The sequence below is a fragment of the Ovis canadensis genome, chromosome 3, assembly GCF_042477335.2.
Source record: "Ovis canadensis isolate MfBH-ARS-UI-01 breed Bighorn chromosome 3, ARS-UI_OviCan_v2, whole genome shotgun sequence".
In the NCBI taxonomy this organism is placed as follows: Eukaryota; Metazoa; Chordata; class Mammalia; order Artiodactyla; family Bovidae; genus Ovis; species Ovis canadensis.
The window spans coordinates 52,062,106-52,082,643 of record NC_091247.1 but is presented as its reverse complement, the minus strand read 5'-3'; the positions used below and the strand labels follow the sequence as shown (position 1 = coordinate 52,082,643).

Sequence of the window (20,538 nt, the reverse complement as noted above, 5' to 3'; positions counted from 1 at the left end):
AGCAAGAAAGTAAAGTCATAAGGAGTTTGGATTTTTGATAACTCTTGTTTCACTATACTAGCACTGAACCACCCATAGACAGTGTATGTGAGTGAGAAATAACTATTTCAATGTTTTATCATATTGTGCTGTGCTGCATGCCAAGCCATTTCAGCCACGTCTGACTCTTTGTGACCCTATGGATTGCAGCCTGTCAGGCTCTTCTGTCCATGTGATTCTCCAGGCAAGATATTAGAGTGGATTGCCATATCCTATTCCAGGGTATCTTCCTGGCCCAGAGATCAAGGCTGAGTCTCTTATGTCCCCTGCATTGGCAGGTAGGTTCTTGACCACCAGCACCACCTTGGAAGCCCACATTAATATATAGCTGAATCTAAATTTAATTAAAACACATGAATTATAAAGACTATAATTGGGAATTAATAATTTAGAATACTTAATTTAAAAGTTATATTTTACACCTAAATATAATTAACATTTTAATATATCACAACCTTCATGTGGGAGGGCAAATGAAACCAGCCATGTCTCTTGGTCCTTATTTCAAATTCCACTTTTAAAATAAATAATTAATTTGACTAATTCAGCTATCTGGGAACAAATTCTATGTTTACATACCATAATCCTTAAAAAAAAAAAAAAGTCTACATAATGCACCAGAAAACTTAACAAAGTACATTACAAGGAAACTGAGTTTGCTAAAGAAAAAATTACCTGATTTTAGGCCCCAAAACTTAGGTAAACAATATGCTTTGAGATCTAGTATTTAAAATAAAATAAGGTGCTTTTATGTGGGAATAAGTGAGTGAATAATTCAGGGAATATTCTATGAATAAATGAATGACAGTCTTCACAAACATTTACTAGAATTTCTCAGTGTGATAACTTACTACAATGGAAAAAGAATGGCCAAGAAGCTAACCTAGAAAGCACACATTATGTGCTCAATGTGCCAGGAACCAGGGACAAAATTAAGAACATTCAGGTACATTCCTATGCTTATGAAGCGACAGACTAGTTCAGGAACATAAACATATAAGTAAAGGAGCTCCTCCACTGCACTTCATGTCAGGAATGTCAGAGAGAATGCATCATGTTAGGGGAGAAGATCAAGGTAGGCTTCCTGAAACCATTACCCTATATCAGCCACTAACTTTGTGACCCCCAGGAAGTAACTCAAATTCTCTGAACCTCATTTTCCTAATATTTTTAATGCAGATAACAGTATCTCCTCCACAGGATGACTTGAAAGCGGACTGTCAAGTGCTTTTCAAATGCTTAGCACAGTGCATGGAATATACTGAGCTCTCGTATCTTAGCTGGTATAATGGTTATTTACTACATGCAATTGTCCTGTTGTTCCTCTAAGTAGTAATAACATTTCATTTTATAAAGCAAAAGTTCAGAGATTAAGAATATTACCCAGTCAATAAAAGACAGAGTTGGTTTCCAAATTCACTTCAAATAATACCGGACACGACTAAGCAACTTCACTTTCACATTTCACTTTCATGTATTAGAGAAGGAAATGGCAACCCACTCCAGTGTTCTTGCCTGGAGAATCCCAGGGATGGGGGAGCCTGGTGGGCTGCTGTCTATGGGGTTGCACAGAGTTAGACATGACTGAAGAGACTTAGCAGCAGCAGCAGCAGCTTACAATTTTAGTGTCTACCTAAAAAGAATGTGATCGCCTCTTATTTTTCGGATCTTTGCCATCAAAACCACGTAACTGTTACTGTTCTCTGACTTGGTTTTTACTCAGGTAAGATGCTAGGCCCTAAGGTAAATTTAAAACAATTTTGCCTGGCACATCTCTAAGAACCACCCAAGGTGATGCTTGGCTAGATTGATGCAATAAAGGCCCAATGACAGAGCTACACTTCTTTGGCTAAAAATATCTGCAAGAATTAAAGTATTTTCTTTTATATTAATTTGCCAAAACTAATTTTCTCAATCAATGGTAGGCACCGGCATCCTATCAGTCAATGTCGCATGTCAGTTCTAGAATGTGACAGTATGTCCAGCTCTGCCAAAGCAGTTATTGCTATCAATTGAACGGAGTTCAGAGATTAATACGAAGAAAAAGCAAGGTTCTCTATCATTTCTTGACTTCTAAACAAAGACATTCTCAAATGAAAAAATGGAGAAGATTCCAGCATTCTGGAATGGGAGAACCATATGGAATCAATCAAAAGGTTAAGTCCAGAACTGACCCTCCTGGCTGTGATCCAGGGCCACATTCTCCCAGAGCAGGGTTCATTCTCTTGTCTTAGTCAAGACAAGAGTGCCTCTCTCTTCTTTGAATATTTGTATAGCTTTCTACACAGTCCAGTGGGCTATTCATGAAGAAAAATATGAGCACTTCTAAATGACTATTGATTCAAATATAGAGCTATGTTATTAATATTTTTCAACATAGACCATAGACTCTACACTGGCATTAGAGCTTGATTTTTCTAATTATGATGGGAATACATGTGCTCTCCCCCTCTCTTATATCCTAGTCTTTGTGATCCTATGGACTGTAGCCTGCAAGACTCCTCTGCCCATGGGATTCTCCAGGCAAGAATATTGGAAAGGGTTGCCATTTTCTCCTCCAGGGGATCTTCTCAACCCAGGGATCAAACCTGTGTGTCCTGTGTCTCCTTGCATTGAACAGGAGGATTCTTTACCACTGAGCCACCTGGACCATAGACCCTACATTGACTTGAGAGCTTGATTAATCAATATTTCTTTTCAATAGAAAAGAAAGTGAAAGTGACGTTGCTCAGTCATGTCCCACTCTTTGCGACCCCATGGACTGTAGCCTAACAGGTCCCTCAGTCCATGGAGTTTTCCAGGCAAGAATACTGGAGTGGGTTGTCATTTCCTTCTACAGGAGATCTTCCCAACCCAGGAACTGAACCCAGGTCTCCTGCATTATAGGCAGATGCTTTATCATCTGAGCCACCAGGGAAGAGTTCTCCTAATTAAAATTAAAAAGTAGTCAAATGATTCTTCCAAAGAATATGAAGCAGAAATAAACACTGCTCTGCACTATTGTCTGCATCCCTTACCTTGACACAAATTGGGAGCTGTAGAACTTAGCTCTGAACTTGATTAACTTCTTGCACTGATCCATGATGATGAAAGACACAAAGCGATCCCTTAAATGTTTATAGTCTCATGCCTTTTCTTCAAGCCATACTTAATAGCTTAGTAATTCTTTATATTTGACAACCACCATTATTTGAAAATTATTTTTATGCTTAACCGAAATTTAAACCAACTTTCCCAAGAACACTATGTTACTTTTATCCCATTTTTCCAAATCTTTAGCTCTTAATAGTTTCTTTTTTAATTTATATCTTCCTCCAAGAATATAGAAAGAATGAGTCAATTTTATTGCCTGAAACTTTGCTATGGAAATGAGTCACCTGGCATGTTGAAGGTGAGATAGGGTAGTTAATTACAGATTCCAAAAATCTACATATGCTCTACAATCTCAGGAAATCACTACATATGCCCTACAATCCTGATTCAAGGGGTCTGCAGTCTGGCCTACAATTTTGCATTTTAACAGTCTCTTTCCACCTCTTTCTGTGTTTGGTTTGACATATGGGGGTGATCCTCTGATCATTTTGGGAGACAGTCATTAAAATAAGGTTATGTCAGAAAGTTTTTCTGACTTCCAGTGCCCACCTACCTTTCCTACTTTACCTCTTCTTGGCTATTAGAATGGCCAAAGTAATAACCTGGAAGGAACTTGGATAGCAAGAAATACAGGAACAGTGCCCTCTAAGTGATACAAAGTATACAGTGAATATCATCTGAGTCTACAGCAACAGAGAGGTGTTCACATTTAAATGTACTCCTATGTCAAAGTGGGTAAAAAAAAATGAAGTGAAAGTCATTCAATTGTGTCCGACTCTTGCAAGCCCATGGACTATATAGTCCATGGAATTCTCTAGGCCAGAAAACTGGAGTGGGTAGCCTTTCCCTTCTCCGGGGATCTTTCCAACCCAGGGATCAAACCCAGGTCTCCTGCATTGCAGGCAGATTCTTTACCAACTGAGCTATCAGGGAAGCCCAAAGTGGGTAAATCATGGCCAAATCAATCACCTCTTTCCAAGTGTATTAGGGAAAGAGACTTGCATAATCATTGTCTGTTTGAGAGCAGAGTCTGACATGATTCCTATTCAGTGCAAGAAACTTCTATTTGCTTCAGAAAACCATACTGGTTATACAAATTCTCATTAGCTAATGGACATTTCTATGACTATGCAACCTGTCTAAACTTGTCAGTGATAGAGCCCTTGATTTTCCAAATGACAATACATTTCCGCCTTCAACAGAAAACCAGAATGTCCCAGAGCTACAGCTTTCTTCTGTCCCTAATTCTTTCAATTTATTTACTTCTCTTCCACAGCTGTGGCCATGAGTGATCATATGACCTCTTGTGGAACTGAGAAAGTAGCAGCCTGATTATATTTTAACAATCATTCTAAGTCATTCACTTGCAGCCTCCTCTTCATATAGTATAAAGTCAGCATATAATTAAGGGGAAAGGGGCTCAAAAGGTATGGGGCTGGACTTGAAGCAAAGACTTTTTATTTTGATATATGACATTTGTCAACACAGGTTATTCTCTGCAAAATTTACAATTCTGTGGGCTTTTGATCTGAAATATTTCCCTGCCCACAACACAAATCTAAAATACTTTGTTCAAAGTTAGCTGAGGGCCTCAGCTTCTCACAAAGCCATCCCAGGACAATCCAATCCAACTCAGCCCACAAGGATATCTCTTAGTACTTTGACACTTATTGTCTTCACCTCTCAGTTGTCACGTGGTATGTGTCTAGACTTCCAAAAATGTTTCACATTCCTCAAGAGTAGGAGCCAGGTCTTATATGCCATTTGTCCTCATAACACATAGTTCAGGATTCATCAATTCCCTACTCACCAACTCTTCCCAGCACCACAGGGGAATTCCTGCAACACTGCATAAGTAATTCTGAATTTCAGAGTCCCAGTGAGACCTAGCTCCATCTATTACCTAGTGAGTGTGGATATTTTATTTCAAATAATCAAAATAACAAAACTAAGAAGTTAAAAAACAAGTTAGTCTTCCAAATGAACACATAGCTAATCATCAATCACTTGATAACGTCCACTTAAAAGAATGGGAACTACTGATATTATTAAACAAGTAAGACTATATCAGATATAGGGTACATTTTGAGACTAGGTTGGAGTGAAATTTTTCTTCAGGTTTGAATAACTCTATGACAACTAGAAAAATTAGATCTCATCAACTATACAGTCTTTTCCCCATAAACCATTTCTTTAAAAACATACAAAACAATATAACTTTAGAGCAGTATTACTTCAGAATATATCCTTTAAGTCATCTATCATCATTTTAGATGAGAAAACTGAGGCCCAAGTATGTGTGTGTGTTAGTCACTAAGTTGTGTTCAACTCTTTGTGATCCCATGGACTGTATAGTAGCTTGCCAGGCTCCGCTGTCCATGGAATTCTCCAGGCAAGAATACTGGAGTGGGGTGCCATTTCCTTCTCCAGGGAATCTTCCTGACCCAGAGATCGAACCTGGGTCTCCTGCATTACAGGAGGCCCAAAACATCAAAGGCATTTACTCTGAGTTACCTAATTAGTCACCGACAGAAACAGGAGTAGTGCACTAGTGTTCAGACATCAGATTAATGTAACTTCTGTTACATGTGTTTAGAGCACAATATATGTATGTATTTTAAATTATAATTCAAATACATACAAAATGGATATAAAAACACTGAACACCACTTTAAATGAAACATGCACATGAGAGTATACAAGTGCATGCACACTGCATTCCATGATAGATTCTCTGAATTTGCACAAGTGTACAACACAACCATTCTTAACTCACGAGGTTTAAAGATGATTGTATTCCAAGGGTTTGTAAAATATGAGCATTTCTTACCTGGCAGCTGTATGAGGGATTGATAAAAGACATGAATAACTTGAGCTATTATATGATTAGACATCAGACTTTTTTGGCACTAGAGGTTTACTCCTACCTGGGGTTCCGGGACCTAACACTTTTAACGAAAAGAAGACCAGAGACTTGAGAGGGACCACCCAACACAGGAGGTTTCATCACCTGTTGCCCACATTGCAATATTAAGTAGACTACAGGTGATTATCACCTACATTTTCCTCTGGGCCAGTTATGACTCCAGTTCTATTTATTGTGCCTAAAGTCTTCACCATTGTAGTTGCTTCTTTAGGTTAGAAAGCTTAGCTGGGAAAATAGGTTCAGCAGTGACCATACCACTTTACCCCAGGTCATGAAAAGGACAGTATCTTGTGGGGAAGGACCCTCGTGGGAGAGGGCTGGAGGATCTACACATAACAGAAGAGCTGTGGATGAGAACGGATGTCTCCTTTTAAACTGCCCCTATTCTCCAACACCAATATCCATACATAGCTAGTTAACTAAGGATTTGAAAAAAAATGAGTGATAAACACTTAACTCCTTTCATAATACTTATGATTCAAACTGGATGTGTTTTATCCCACCCCATGAAAAGTAACAGGGCCTCAGATTCTGACAGTCAAAACTGTTAAGAAAACATCCATCCTGACACCCCTTAAAGATACAACCATCTCCATGAACTTCCTTTGCCTCTCATATATAAAAGTTGATATCTTGATGGTTTTAATAGGTACCCAGGAGAGAACAAGGAAAATGGAGAAACATGCTCACTGCAGTTGATCTTTTCTTTCTAAATACTAAGGCATATAAAAGAATTAAACAGCAACAATGGAAATCTGAATATAACAAAGAACAGCAGCTTTTTACAACAGCATCAGTGTTATGATATATAACGAAAAGGTAGCAAATTTGGTTGAAACACATTGAAATGGTTGAACCCTTAATCTTGCAAGAGTGGTGACTTGTTTTCTTATTATTTTAGCTTTTGCATTGGAAACTTTTCATTTTTTTACATCAGAACCAAGTTTTTGACAATTCTTGTGTATCAGTTTCTTTACAATTTTACTCTACAATTTTAGAAGAGCAGACTGATTCTCTGGCCAAACATCAATAAGGGGTATTCTCTCATCCTGAAATCTTTCAAATGAAGAAGAATACACTCTTCTGACTTGCCTTACTTTAGAGAAGGCTTACTAAATGACTACAGAATGGGTTCATTCCACGTATGCAATGACTTTCTATCCCAAAGGGAAGAAAGACTGAGAAATAAAGGAATGAAAATACCATTTTCAGCTTCTCAAGTTTAGATCATCATTGTTATGGAATTCTTGACTTAAATAAAGAATAAATAAGTAGATCTTTTGCCCCAAGTTGATTAATACAGTAATTAAAGAGGGCTTGATTGGTCACATTTGACTTCATCAAAATGCCATCCCCCTACTTTCAAAATTAATGTTTACAATGAGATAGTTTAGATTAGAAAGTGAAGTTACTCACCATAGAAGAATCACTGCTTCCACTCCCGATCGGAGCTCCCTCAGCACAGGTTGGGAGGTGGGTAGAAAGTTGACTAGCCCTGCCCCCATCTATGACATCACAATCTACCTCATAAAAGGTAGTGAAAGTGCTCTGAACTCCTGTCTGATTTCCGAGAGATACAGAAAAGAAAGAGTGAGAGAGAGAGCAAGAGAAAAAAAGAAAAAAAAAATGTACCCTATTGGGAAGGGGTTAGGGAGGTGGAAGAGGGAGTGAGTAATTGGGAGAAAAAGGCCTGTGAATGAATTAAGTACTGAAAGAGATATGGGTGGGCGTCCCTGGTCTTAAGCAGCCCAGCCATTTGGATTCCTCATTGGTTCTTTTGAACAGATAAATTAACCATTTGGGAGAAGGAGGATGAAGGAGCATCCCACATCATCAGGCACTGTACGGGAAAACTGTAGTGGGGTTCAAAGGGAATGAGTTCCCTATTTAAAAAATTGAAGATCACCAAGAAAGAAAGCAAGGGCTGAAACTCTTAACAGCAAGTGGTGATTGTCAGATGTCTTTGTTGGAAGTTCCATTGCCCTGCTGCGTGACCTTCAGAAAGCTCTGGGTCTCAGCACACTCAGCCAGTACATGGTGCTAAAGGGGTACTTACCTCTTCCATTGGGTTCACTGAGGAATTAATGCACTCACTGTTGCTAGAATGGCATTTTTAAAATTTCTCCTTTTTACACTCAAGGGTGAGTTTTGTGACGGGCACCATTGAAAAGATAAGCCAATAACCAATGTCGAGTTCGACCTTTGGAATTTCTACCTCTTAAAATGTTATCTCTGACATAAAATATTACTGACAATCTTAACAAAGTTTTTCTACGTGCACTGAATATAACATACTCCTAAAAGGGAGAGTGAGTTCTCTCTTCAAACCTGGAGAGAAATCAAATGGAAATACTGCTACAATCACAAGGTCCCCTATGCAGGTACTTTCAGAGGTCAAGTTTAGATGACCTACTAATGCTCAGTGACTAAACATTTTTGTTACATGCAGTTCTGTTATAGTCACAGAGTTATAGCTTTGTTTAAAGTTTGAATATATATATATATAATCAGGCAAAATGGGAAAATAACGTGATTTAATTTTTTTTCTTTTCTAATGTAGATTTAAAGCTTTGAAAATTGAACTACTCACAGTCTCAAGCGAGTATTATGACAAAACAAAAGGAAGAGCAAGCAGTCCTGAAACTATCCACATGGAAGCCAGATCTTTAATCTGCCCAGTGGAATATATGAAAAGTGAATCTATTTCCACAAAGAATAGTCTAGTAAAGTTTCAAACTAATAGCTTGCAATTCACATCATGAATGCTTAAAGGCCAGAGATTATTTTTGCATGCAGATAAACAAAACTCCTAATTTGGAAATTTTTTTCTGGTGTTTTAAGCCAATACAGTTCTATTTCCAATCCTGTCATTCTTAGCTTACCAAATATCTAAGTGTTTAGATCACAGTTTTAAACTAAAATTGGTAGATTAGGGAGCATTTTGAAACATAGGCGCTACTAAATTCAAACTGATTATGAATTTGGCAACATTACTCCCATCTTTTACTTCAAAATAAATGTTAAAGGCATTTAAAGATTATCTTTAGGGAACTAAAGACAAAAAGAAAAAATAACTGACATGTAAGAAGAAAGAATGAAATTTTTCCTATATTTGCATTTTTTAGTATTTTTTAGAAGAAGCGATAATACTCTGCATATGTTTTCCTTGCTGAATATTCTATTCTCATTTTCGATAAATCTAAGTTTAAATTCAAATTCACATTTAATAGCTTTTATTGTGTTAAATTTCACAATTAATGAACCTATAAAGCTATTTTCTTGCAATTTTTACATATTGAATCATTGACTTGTTGGCTTATCTTTGCTTTTTTATGCTTTGTAACGGTCCCATTTGGTTTTAGAAATTAGCCATCTCCTGATTTCCCCATTGTAGGCAAAATATTATTCTTTTACCAGTTCTATAATCAAACAGTTACAAAAGTGATGATTATATATCAGAAACTCATTTCTGTCATCTCACCTTTTGTACAATATATAAAGGTCACTATTTCAAGATTAATGATGTATCTGTCCATTCTCCCAATAAACACTTTAAAATTTTTACTACTCAACAAAGGAGGGACACTTTTGCCAATATTAAGATATTAGAATAAAATTGGAGTTAAACACTTTTAAAATATTGAACTAAAACAAACTGGACTTAGATTATAATTTTTTTGTATTTCTAATTAATTATCTATCATCATTTTGTAAGTGGAACATGACTTCAGGAACCCAATGCAAAACTAGGCTGCATCAAATGGATGCAGAGTGGTGAACTGTGCTGACTTTTTCTGTGATTTAGTATGATTGATTGCAATAATGTATTTAGTTATGATATTAGTTAAAATAACAAAATTTTCTTTGACATAGAATGCAGTGCCTGGACAGGAAAATTTCTAGTTCTTCTTAGGATCTAGCCTCTGGATACTGTTCATGAAAACTAAGTCTCATTGCAATTATGGATCTGATGCATACTTCCTATGAAATTACAGAAATGGATGAGTTAGCCCTTCAAGACAAGACATGAAGTGTTTGCAAGATTTCAGTCAAGAGACTTCATTATTGAAGTCATGATTATAATTTTCTTCAGATCAGAGAAATGTAAGATCGGTTTCAAATATTTATTTGCTTGTTAGAAAAAAAAAATGTTTTAAGTTAGTGCAAAGGATGAAGAAAAGCCAGGTGGAATAATCTGTACACTCCAAAAGAATAATTGGCAGATGTATTTGCCAAGTAATTTATCATGGAAGACGTGATCAGGCAGTTGGCATGCAATGTGACCAAAATCTTAAATATCCCAGCAAGAGAGAATACAATTAATTTTGATAGCAAAATATTTGAATTAGAAGTTTCCAGATAAAGAAATGATGTTTGAGTTTGTCTTAAGATAGTATCTTACATACAGAACCTTGGATTTATAAGAGTACATGTCCTTAGAAAATGATGCTGACTGGAACTTCTCCAGGATGTCCTCTTTCAGTTGCAAAATAAAGTTGCAAAAGGAAACAGAGAAAAGAAGGCAGACTATAGAGATTTGACAGAACATCTAGCCAGACTTCCAGTCAAGTTCATTATCAACAAGACATCTGTATAGATGAAGGTATTCAGAGAAAAGCAATAAAATAAGATATAGTACTGATGATGAAAGAAAAGTTTAAGGTCTGAATTAAGCTTGCCTTCAAGAAAATAGAATTAGGATGAAATACTTGAAATATATGTATTGCCCAGAAGGAAAATGACTGTTGAAGACACAGTAAGACAATGTATTTTGAAGCAGTAAAAGAAATCTGAACTAAAAATCCTCCATATTGCCCATCAAAGTCTTTCCTATTTGTAAGAGACATGGGCCATAAAATGACATATTTCTCCTCTAAAGGGCTGTGATCAAAGGTAGATTTTATAAATCATTTAAACTAGGGAAAGCATTTGACACAGTCTGTATGGACAGAATGTAGACAATAGTAAGTTAAGCACAGTTTTGTTTCCAGTAAACCAAGAAAACCAGTGAATACACAGAGGGAGCTCAACAGACAGCTCGCTATTCCAGCTGAAAATGCTAAACAGTAAGATGAGAAACTAAGTGAGGTAAAATGAAAACAAGAGACTATACAACCTAATAAAAGCACAATGGACAGAAAAATTTACCCTTTTACAAAAAATTATTTGCTATGAGAGGTAAAGAACCTTGAATGCTCCCACCCAACCAATATCTAGCACTGTGCTTTTTACGTAGGAGTTGAAATGCAATAGGAACATAAAATTCAATGAATTAAAATATCCTTATAAGAACAAGCAATAAATACAACTCTGAACTCTGATGGTTAGTTTGTTATCAGAAATTAGGAACAGCTTGTGGAACCACTGTTTTTTTCCTAGGAAAAAACACTGCTCCTCTCTCAGTTTTGCTATGGGCATCTCTTTATTTTCTTTATTTTGACTCATCTGAGATCATGCAAAATCAAAAATAAAATTCCCAGATAACATTAAGTATATGGTTTTAATATTCATATTCTCTTTTTAAATATATTTTATATCAACTTGTTCATATTTTAACTTCTCTTAAGGCATGTCCAAGTAGAAACAAGAATAAAAACACAATAGATTTGGGTAATCCATTCAAAATAATATATTTCTTGACTAGAGCTGACAAATCGGAGGGTATTCAGGAAAACCAATAATGAGGAACTGAATTATAGTTACTGTATCTAAATAAAGATATTCAAGCAACACTTCAGCTTCTCATAGTTATTTGGTTCAACTGAAAGGAACAGGTAGATCTGGGTTGCTCTCCTATATGCAAAACTAGTTTAAAATGGGGGAGAAGGTGCTAGCTCCTAAGATACTACTACAGACATTAATTCTTAAAACATACTGATAAACAAAGAACATCTTAGAAGGAACTCGGACAATTATTACATGTAGACAAGATTTCTGAACATATCTCATGGGAAAATTGTATAAACCAGGATATCTTTAGCTAGGTTTTCCTGTGTTTCACAGATAACAAAAGATTTGTGCAATCATTGTCCCTCATTTAGGTGCCTTCAAGTTTCTGTAAAATATTACTATTCATTTGATGCCAAAATAACCCTTAGAATATTAAAATCAAAGACATTAATTACTAACAAATAATTGCATGAAATATTTGCCTGCCTTATTTTAATTTGTGGCTTTTGAAACTTGAAAAAATTCTAAAACCCAAAGGAATGAAAGTCCATTGATTCAGTGACAGGTAATGGCATTGATATTTCTGACTCAGAGACACTCCTCTGTTCATGAAGTCATTAACACTTTTTGCTTTTATAAGCAATAATGCCCTTAAACTAAAATGTAAACTACTCAGCTCACAAGTTCATGTGGTGTAATCAAGTGAATCCACTGAGTAGACCCTAGTTTGGTCAATCCATGTCTCCATTTGAGGTCAAAGAGTAATTTGCTTGGTTCACATCCCAGCTTTGCCACAATAGAGTCTGTTTTCTTAGTTTAGGATTTACATTAGAAAAGTCTTTTTCTATGCATAAAACAATTTAGTAAGATAACAAACTGGTTTAATTTCATGAGTGAATAACTGATTTTTTTTTTTTGATGAATAGAATTAACCATACTGGTAACTTTAGATTAGTATCATTGAGTATGTACCTGAAGAGTTACTTATAGTGAAGCAATATACACTCCTCCTTTGTGCAAGATTATTATTTGAAGTCAGGGTGATAGGCTGTGGTGCTACAGACATAAAGCTTTCTACGATGCCTGAAACCCAAGGAGGTTTTTTACTCTTCTTATAAAACTTATTTCAAATTTCTTCCAAAAATATTGCCTGGAGTTTGCTAAATGTCACTTTTAGAACACTGAGAGAATGAATTTGCACTGAAAAAAAACTTAAGGGTTATTTTTCTCTGAAGGTTTGCATAATTTGGGTTGCGCAAAAGTCAATGACCATGGACACTGACATGAATGTAACTAAGGAAGATTTAAAGTGGGAATCAGAATTTCTATGGCTATAGTTGTACCATCATAACACATTAAGGTGCAGGCTGTTGGAAGAAAGATTGAGTTATGCAACAACCCATCATACTAGAAGATTAAATGCAAAGAACTATTGCCATTCTGAATATGATGAATACCAATTTAATTTTGTTACTGTTACAGAGTTTCTTCATTATCCCTCCGTTCAGATTGATAATCTGACTTTAGCTTTAATCTTCCTTTTCTTGGATCTAGATTTTCCTACTTTCCCAAGAAAAAGTTCTTTAAGCCAAATACTTAACAACTTACCCTCTGAAAGGTCTGGATAAAATTCTTTGAAACTGTTGTGAGTCGCCTGAACACATACCCTTTTGTTTAAATGAAGCATAGAAGTGCATTCCAAACCCAAACTGAAACAGCTAGCAATTTAGATTTTTTTCCCATTACTACTATACTTTGATTAGTGGAGATAATCAAGAATTGACAATAGACAGAATCAGAAGATACATGAAAAAAGACTCTTTTCCCCCAAAATCATGCTTTAAGTATGAGTCTACACAACTAGGTATCAATACAATGCTTGTTTCAGTGATTGTTTCATCCCATTACAAAATACGGATACTTTTCTATAGAGGGAATAAAAAATTTTTCAAGTATAATGCAATTCTCATCTCAAACAACCACCATTATATATATAAATGTGTGTGTGTGTGTATATACACACACATATATATATAGGTATGTGTATGTATATAAATATGGTATTGTATAAATATATATATAACATTGTACAAAAAACCCTATATGCCCCCCAAATTGTATTATACTGAATTAGATATGTCACAGTTGTCAATCATTTGTTCATTTCTTAATTATTGCTTATTAAGGGGACAAGGAAGCAAATCAGCTTTATTTGTTGTGTGTATATATGTAAGCATGTGCATATAGCATATATGTATTTTATTCAAATTGACTTGAATATGACCAGTTTCTGAGTATTTTTTTGAGTATTTTTTAGCTATTACCATGAATATTCATGTTAGTTTTAATTTGAGCCCAATGTTTGAATCAGAGAAGGCAATGGCACCCCACTCCAGTACTCTTGCCTGGAAAATCCCATGGACGGAGGAGCCTGGTAGGCTGCTGTCTATGGGGCTGCACAGAGTCGGACACGACTGAGCGACTTCACTTTCACTTTTCACTTTCATGCATTAGAGAAGGAAATGGCAACCCACTCGTGTTCTTGCCTGGAGAATCCCAGGGATGGGGGAGCCTGGTGGGCTGCCGTCTACGGGGTCACACAGAGTTGGATACGACTGAAGCGACTTAGCAGCAGCAGCAGCAATGTTTGAATGATATAAAACATAATTGACCCCTTATTCTCCAATTTTCTTTTTACCAAACCAGATTCTACCAGTGTTGCAAATTATGCTTGCTCATCTTGTCAAACATTTCTCCATAACCCAATTGAGAGGAATTCAAATTTGGAAAGGAGATATTTAAAAGACAAAAGAACAAAAGTTCACTTAGGGCAAATTACTCAGCCCTTCAGGAATAGGTCATGGCTCCACTTAATCAGCCTGAGGACTAAGGGAACTAACATTTGTCACCTCTAAACTCTGTTCCTATATTTTGTTTGCATGAAAAAAGGCTTTTATTTGCAATAAAATCTATTGACTTTGTAACTTCTCATGTAGAGTCAGCTCTAAGTTATATCAGTGGCCCTCCATCTCTGAACTTGAATATCAAATTCTTGTTGAGAGCAGAGTTATCGCTATTGTGTCCTGGCTTTATTGTTATAATGGGGCTCCTGTTGTATTTAAACTTAACATTTGAGATGGAATTTTTCGGTTTTATCAGAATGCTTGATATTCAGCATTCTATATTCAAAATCCCTACATTTGCGTTTTGAATCTCATTCATAATAATGTACAAAGTATAAATCTTTGGGCAGCTAAAGATTATCAAGGCTTATAAAATGGTTTTGTTTCTCCAGTTGCATGTGTATATCTCCATTTTTAAATTTAAAAGAACGTATTAAATTCTCTGAAACTGAGTGCTAAAAAATTAATTAAAAATATGACAAATATACAGGTAATTTCCATAGCATGGCATTGGAACTGATTTGTATTCAAAACATATTTACATGCTGAAAAAGTGTGGTTCAACTTGTCTCCCCGATGAATAAAACACTGTCACCTTTAATGGGTATTACTTGTACTGAACTTATTTATGTTATGCTACGGTTAAATTTATTTTTCCTTTCTTTTTTCTTTTTCCTTCTTTTATGCTTCTTCCTTCCTCCTCTCCCCTTTCCTCTTTTTCCTTTCTTCTTACAACAGTCTTTTTTCCAGAAAGCATGTAAACCAGCTTAAAAGATTAAACTACCAAACATTAAACTAAACAAGCAAATAAAGCCAATATATAAACTATCAGGCTGTTTAATTGTCTGGGCTTTCATTTCCTCTGCTTTGTCTCTAACATTTCTATCACTCTTTGAGGGTTTTTTTTGTTTGTTTGTTTTTAATTCCCTTTCCCATTACCTGCTTAGCAACCACATTGAGCTGAACTGGCTCACAAATATACATCTTCTACTGTGAGATTTAATAAGAATGGCACCTTTCCACTGTTGAGAAATGTTTAAGCTAATGACTTTAAAAAAAACTGATCGCCAGCCAGAAAACTAATGCTGCTTCTTAGATAGCAGTTGTGTGAATGAGCATCCATAGGCATACACCCTGGTTTCCTCTATTTCTCTAGTTCCCATCATGACTCATGAAAAGCTTTTCACCCACTGTCACCATGTCCTATTGAGATGTCCTGAGCCACCTCTCAAGTCAAAGGCAGACACCACAGAAGAAGCCTTTCCCACTTTGTACACATAGACTCACATAAAACATACACATGCTGACATGGTATACAATTATGCACATGTGCATATTTTTAGTTTAAGTTCATCATGCCAGCATAAGACTATAAAAACATGGCATTCGGTTTTTAAATCCAAATAATTTTTTTTGGCAAAATGGAAAAAACTATCCAAATCTCTTCTGCTTCAGTAGAAACTTTAACTTCTGTCCTGCGGGCTTTCAGAGAAGCCACAGTTTTGAATACCATGTACACAAAGACATAGGAAAAAAACAAACACAATTTAAGTATTTCTCTTTTTAATTGCATATTATATGCAATACTATATTATATATATATATATGCACACTGTATTTAATATAGCAACTTCTTAAAAATGTGGCAACTTCGTCATGCCAGACAACAAAATAACTGGGGCCCAAAGCATGGATGAACTTTCTTGGCAAAATCATTGAAAGTTTGTGTGTATGGGGTCTCACATTCTTGACTCTTTCAGAATTTTGAAGACAGTCATGTGTGCTACTGTGCAAAATAAACATATTGCTGGTTTTTATTTTTTTTTCTCTATTGGCCATCAATGAAGGATGAAGAAGAAGATGGAGGCAGAGTGGCAAAGACAGCAGACTACAGATGCAGGTGTGGCACCAAATAGCAATCAAGCTTGGAAAAAAATCATGAAGAAACCAAGAGCAGGCCCATTACTGAGCAATATAAGCAAATCTTTATAATGCATTTAACTCAGAATTATTATAAAGTGGTATAACATTCCTCTGAAAGAAGCCTTCTCCCATGCAAGGATTTATGAACATTGCCAGTAAGACTCAAAGAAGGAAACAGGCTTTGTGACAAGTGTTCTCAAACACCTCTGCCAATGCCAACAGTGCAAGTGATAAAAGCCAGTGATGGTTTGGACTACAACTAAATGAGGAAAATACAATGGAAATGAAGCTCTGGAGGCAGTGATGAACAATGAGCACTGAGAGGACAATGGAGAGCAACTCTGCCTGTAGAACTTGCTTAGATGAGGTTGTGGAATCTGAGATCCACAAAGATGCTCTGCGCATCCATGTAAATAATAAGATTTGGAAAGTAACAAATGAAAGCACACAAGGCAAGCGAAACAAAATGCACTCAGTCCCACAGGTGCTTTATACAGATGGACATGAAAGCTGAATGGTATGGGAAACTATACCATTGAGGCTGAAGATAAGAAAGGAAGCAAGGGAAATGCAATGTTTCGATCACTTCTTGGCAGAGAGAATCTTGGTAATAACCAATGGGGCAGGAAGGACACACTGCAAGACAGATTGCTCTTGGTTGTTGAAGAATGTTGAAGCGGGATCATTTTGGAAAAGGAAGGGTGACTATGCTTTGCTAAGAGGCACAAAATCGCGATTTACTGGGCACTAGATGAGACTGCATGGAACAGACTTTCTAAATGGAATCTCCATGCAAGCCAGATAAGCTCTTTTCCCAGCTAGGTTTTCTAAATGCCAAACAATACAGGAACTGAAACCTTTGGGTTCAAGGATGATTTTTACACATATTTTTAATCAAATGGTGAATTTCTGGAAATGTCTGGAGGAAGAATTGAGCTTCATGACCAGTCTGACGTTCACAAGGCATTCACCATATGGACAGTATTCTGTTTCTGGTAATGCCACACTGAAAATGGCAGCATCGTGGCTGACTGGGAAAAGAACTAAAGGTGGCAGAGCCACACTCTGGAATTTGCAAACAGCTTACAATAGATGGCATCTTGTGTGGAAAGAAAGGGACTGAGGGAGGAGAAGAAGCCAAGGTAAGAACCTCAACACATACATTTGGAAATCTTGCCAAGAAATCATGATACTTCTATTCATTGAGCTCTTTGTTTCTTTGCATTTGATGAAAATGGACCAGATACTTATATTTTCATGAGAAGGGAAACACTGAAGTGACTGAATAAAGGATCTATAATTGTTAGTGTCTGACAACATGTTAGTTTTTGGCAACAGCACATCAACCTGTATTAAATCCAAATGCTTTCTGGCTTTTAAAGGTTATGGATAACCTAGTATGCATTGGAACCTGATGAATGAATTCCTATTGTTTTCACCATCTCTAACATGTGAACACAATCCACACATAGAGAGGCTGGCTCCTGAACAGAGAATGAAAATTACTAGGGCTAACAGAAGGAAGTAGACTTACAATGAGTAAATATAAAAAAGCCCCAAATAATTATAATAGTAACAACTTGGCAATGACTTTCCAGACTATGAAATTAGTTTTCTTATGAAGAATGGAGATTTTATAAGGCTAGTATAAACATAGGGTAATTGGAAAATCAAATTGTTCATTGTGAGTTATTGTAGAGTCTGGAATAATGGTGATAACATTAAAAAAAAAAAAACTACCTATGAATCACTGTAGTTTGGTGTTTTTAGCAGTACTGTTGCCAAGAATGCTTGCCTTGGAAGAACAGTAGAAACTCGAATTGCGAAGCCCAGGTCCCAGCTTACCCCTGACACAATGAGCTCTCCTCCCAGATTCTGTACTTCGGCCTTCACCTTGCTGCAGATGTTAAGCTGATGGCAATACAAGGCAATTCGTTGAAGGTAGGCTAATAAATCCTGCTTACATGCTGAATCAGGACACTATAAAACATTAAAAAAATTATCTCAATTAGTAAGAATCTTTTGGCTTCTAATACTTGCTATATAGAAGCTGTGAGAAGAAAAGTTTTCACTGTCATATACCTTAATTATACCTATTCAACTTGATAGTGCATTGAAGCTTCAGAAATGCTTTAGCGAATTTAGAAGGCGATAGTGATAGGTGAGAGTGGTTAGTTCTACTTCGATAAAATTCTATACAAAGAATATTGATGATCTCCCAGAAAGTCTTAGTGGGATGAATGTATAAGTATCTTATCAATTATCTTCTAAACTGCAAAGAAAACAATATTCTATAGGATTTCTCTTAGTGGCCCATTCCATGTTCACTATATGCAAAGTTATTTTAACACAGACAACAAAGCAACAGATGCTAGAAGGAAATCATTCTGTGTCGCAGTCTCTCTGCCATAGTAGAAGAGATTTTCAATTTTATTTATTGGAGAATGCATTTCTTTCTTTTGGCTTTCTAAGAAATGTGTCATTCACAAAAGAAACTCTATTGCACTTTCTGGAATATCATATTTATCAAAAAATTTAGCAACATGATAAACAATTTAAACCAGAGACTGTGAGAAGGATCAAGACCATTGTACAAGAAAAAGATGTGAGTAAAATGAGTTTGAAGCCCATTGAAATAAGCTCATCAGTGTAACAACAGGACCCTTCCAAAGATGCAGCAGAGATTTTGAATTCTTATTAAAAAATCTGGTGACCAAGGATTTTGAATTCTCTTTGTATCTTAAGTCGGTAGATGTCCATCAAATACACACTGAACAGAGCTGAACACTTTCAGAGACATTTACATGATTCCCTAAAGCATTTCTGAAGCTTCAATGTCAATGGCTATCCAGCAATTGAAGTATATTCCTATTGCTATCCAAAGTTCAGTTCAAAATTCTCCAGGACATTCTATTGTTCTCCCTCAATCTGGCACTTAAAAAGGACATATAATCACCAGATCCTTAATGAAACACTGTAAGAAACGAGTACCCACAGCCCAAAGTAAAGTACCTTATTTAGAACAAAAGTATGAGAAAAAGACTCCAGCTAAGCTTCCTTCAAGCTCAAGAAAGGGAATTCTTTCATTAATACTGTGAACCCAGTCATTTGACATAGCCATTTATTTAATAAGTTACAAAGGGGTGTTTTTGCTACATAACACTTACCATTGTGGTATTTTTTTTTTCCACTAACTGCATATATCAAGAAAGAATCCCACAGAGACTGTTTTTAGCTTCCTACAAGTTCTTCATGCTGTAATATTTATCCTACTCCAGAGACCCATATACTGAAAGGAATTAACTTTAAAATGATATCTCCCTAAAGGCCTTTGATACAAATACCTTGCAGCAAATTAAAATGGAAGTTCTATCTCAATGGAACAGTAATTAAAAACGCAACAGTCCGTAAAAAGTTTATACTGTGTGCATATCTCAAATCTTCATAAAAATATTTTCTGGCAAAATAAAGCCAACCAATGCACATTTTGGAAATGCTCATTCTATTCTGTTATTTAAACTGAAGTATTTAAAACACAAATAAAGGCATTATGGACCAAGAAAAATAACTTTTATACCATTGGAATAGTAGAAATAGATGCATTATTTGAAAAAGAAATGTTCCATTCAGACAAAACTTTAGCAAAAATTGCAGGTTGCTTCACAACTGATGACAGGAAGAATGCTACAAAGAGGTTATGTTTATCTTTTCTTCATTAAGTCATCATTAAATATCATTTTAATACTTTGTCACAATCCCAAGATACGTCTAAAATCCTGGGATTTGTATGTGTGTGTGCATATGTGATTTGTTTTCCAGATATCAAAGCTGTTTGGGGGTTATGTTTCCTGATACATAATTGTTGGAAATAAAGATCCAAAATTACAAAATCAAAAACAAGAATCACAATAAAAATATTGAGCTCAAGGAGCCTAAACATACTGAGAAGTAGTTTCAGCCATTGAGATTCAGAATATAATGGAA

General features: G+C 35.9%; 1 protein-coding gene across 1 annotated transcript in view; it reads right to left on the bottom strand.

Annotated features, from left to right (window-relative positions):
* The window catches only part of CTNNA2 (catenin alpha 2), a 1,386,686-nt gene that overhangs the window by 22,945 nt on the left and 1,343,203 nt on the right, over positions 1 to 20,538 (bottom strand). Inside the window, exon 17 of the mRNA XM_069583081.1 lies at positions 18,400 to 18,534. Within this exon, the coding sequence (XP_069439182.1) occupies positions 18,400 to 18,534 (135 nt within the window). The remainder of the gene's footprint in view (positions 1 to 18,399; positions 18,535 to 20,538) is intronic.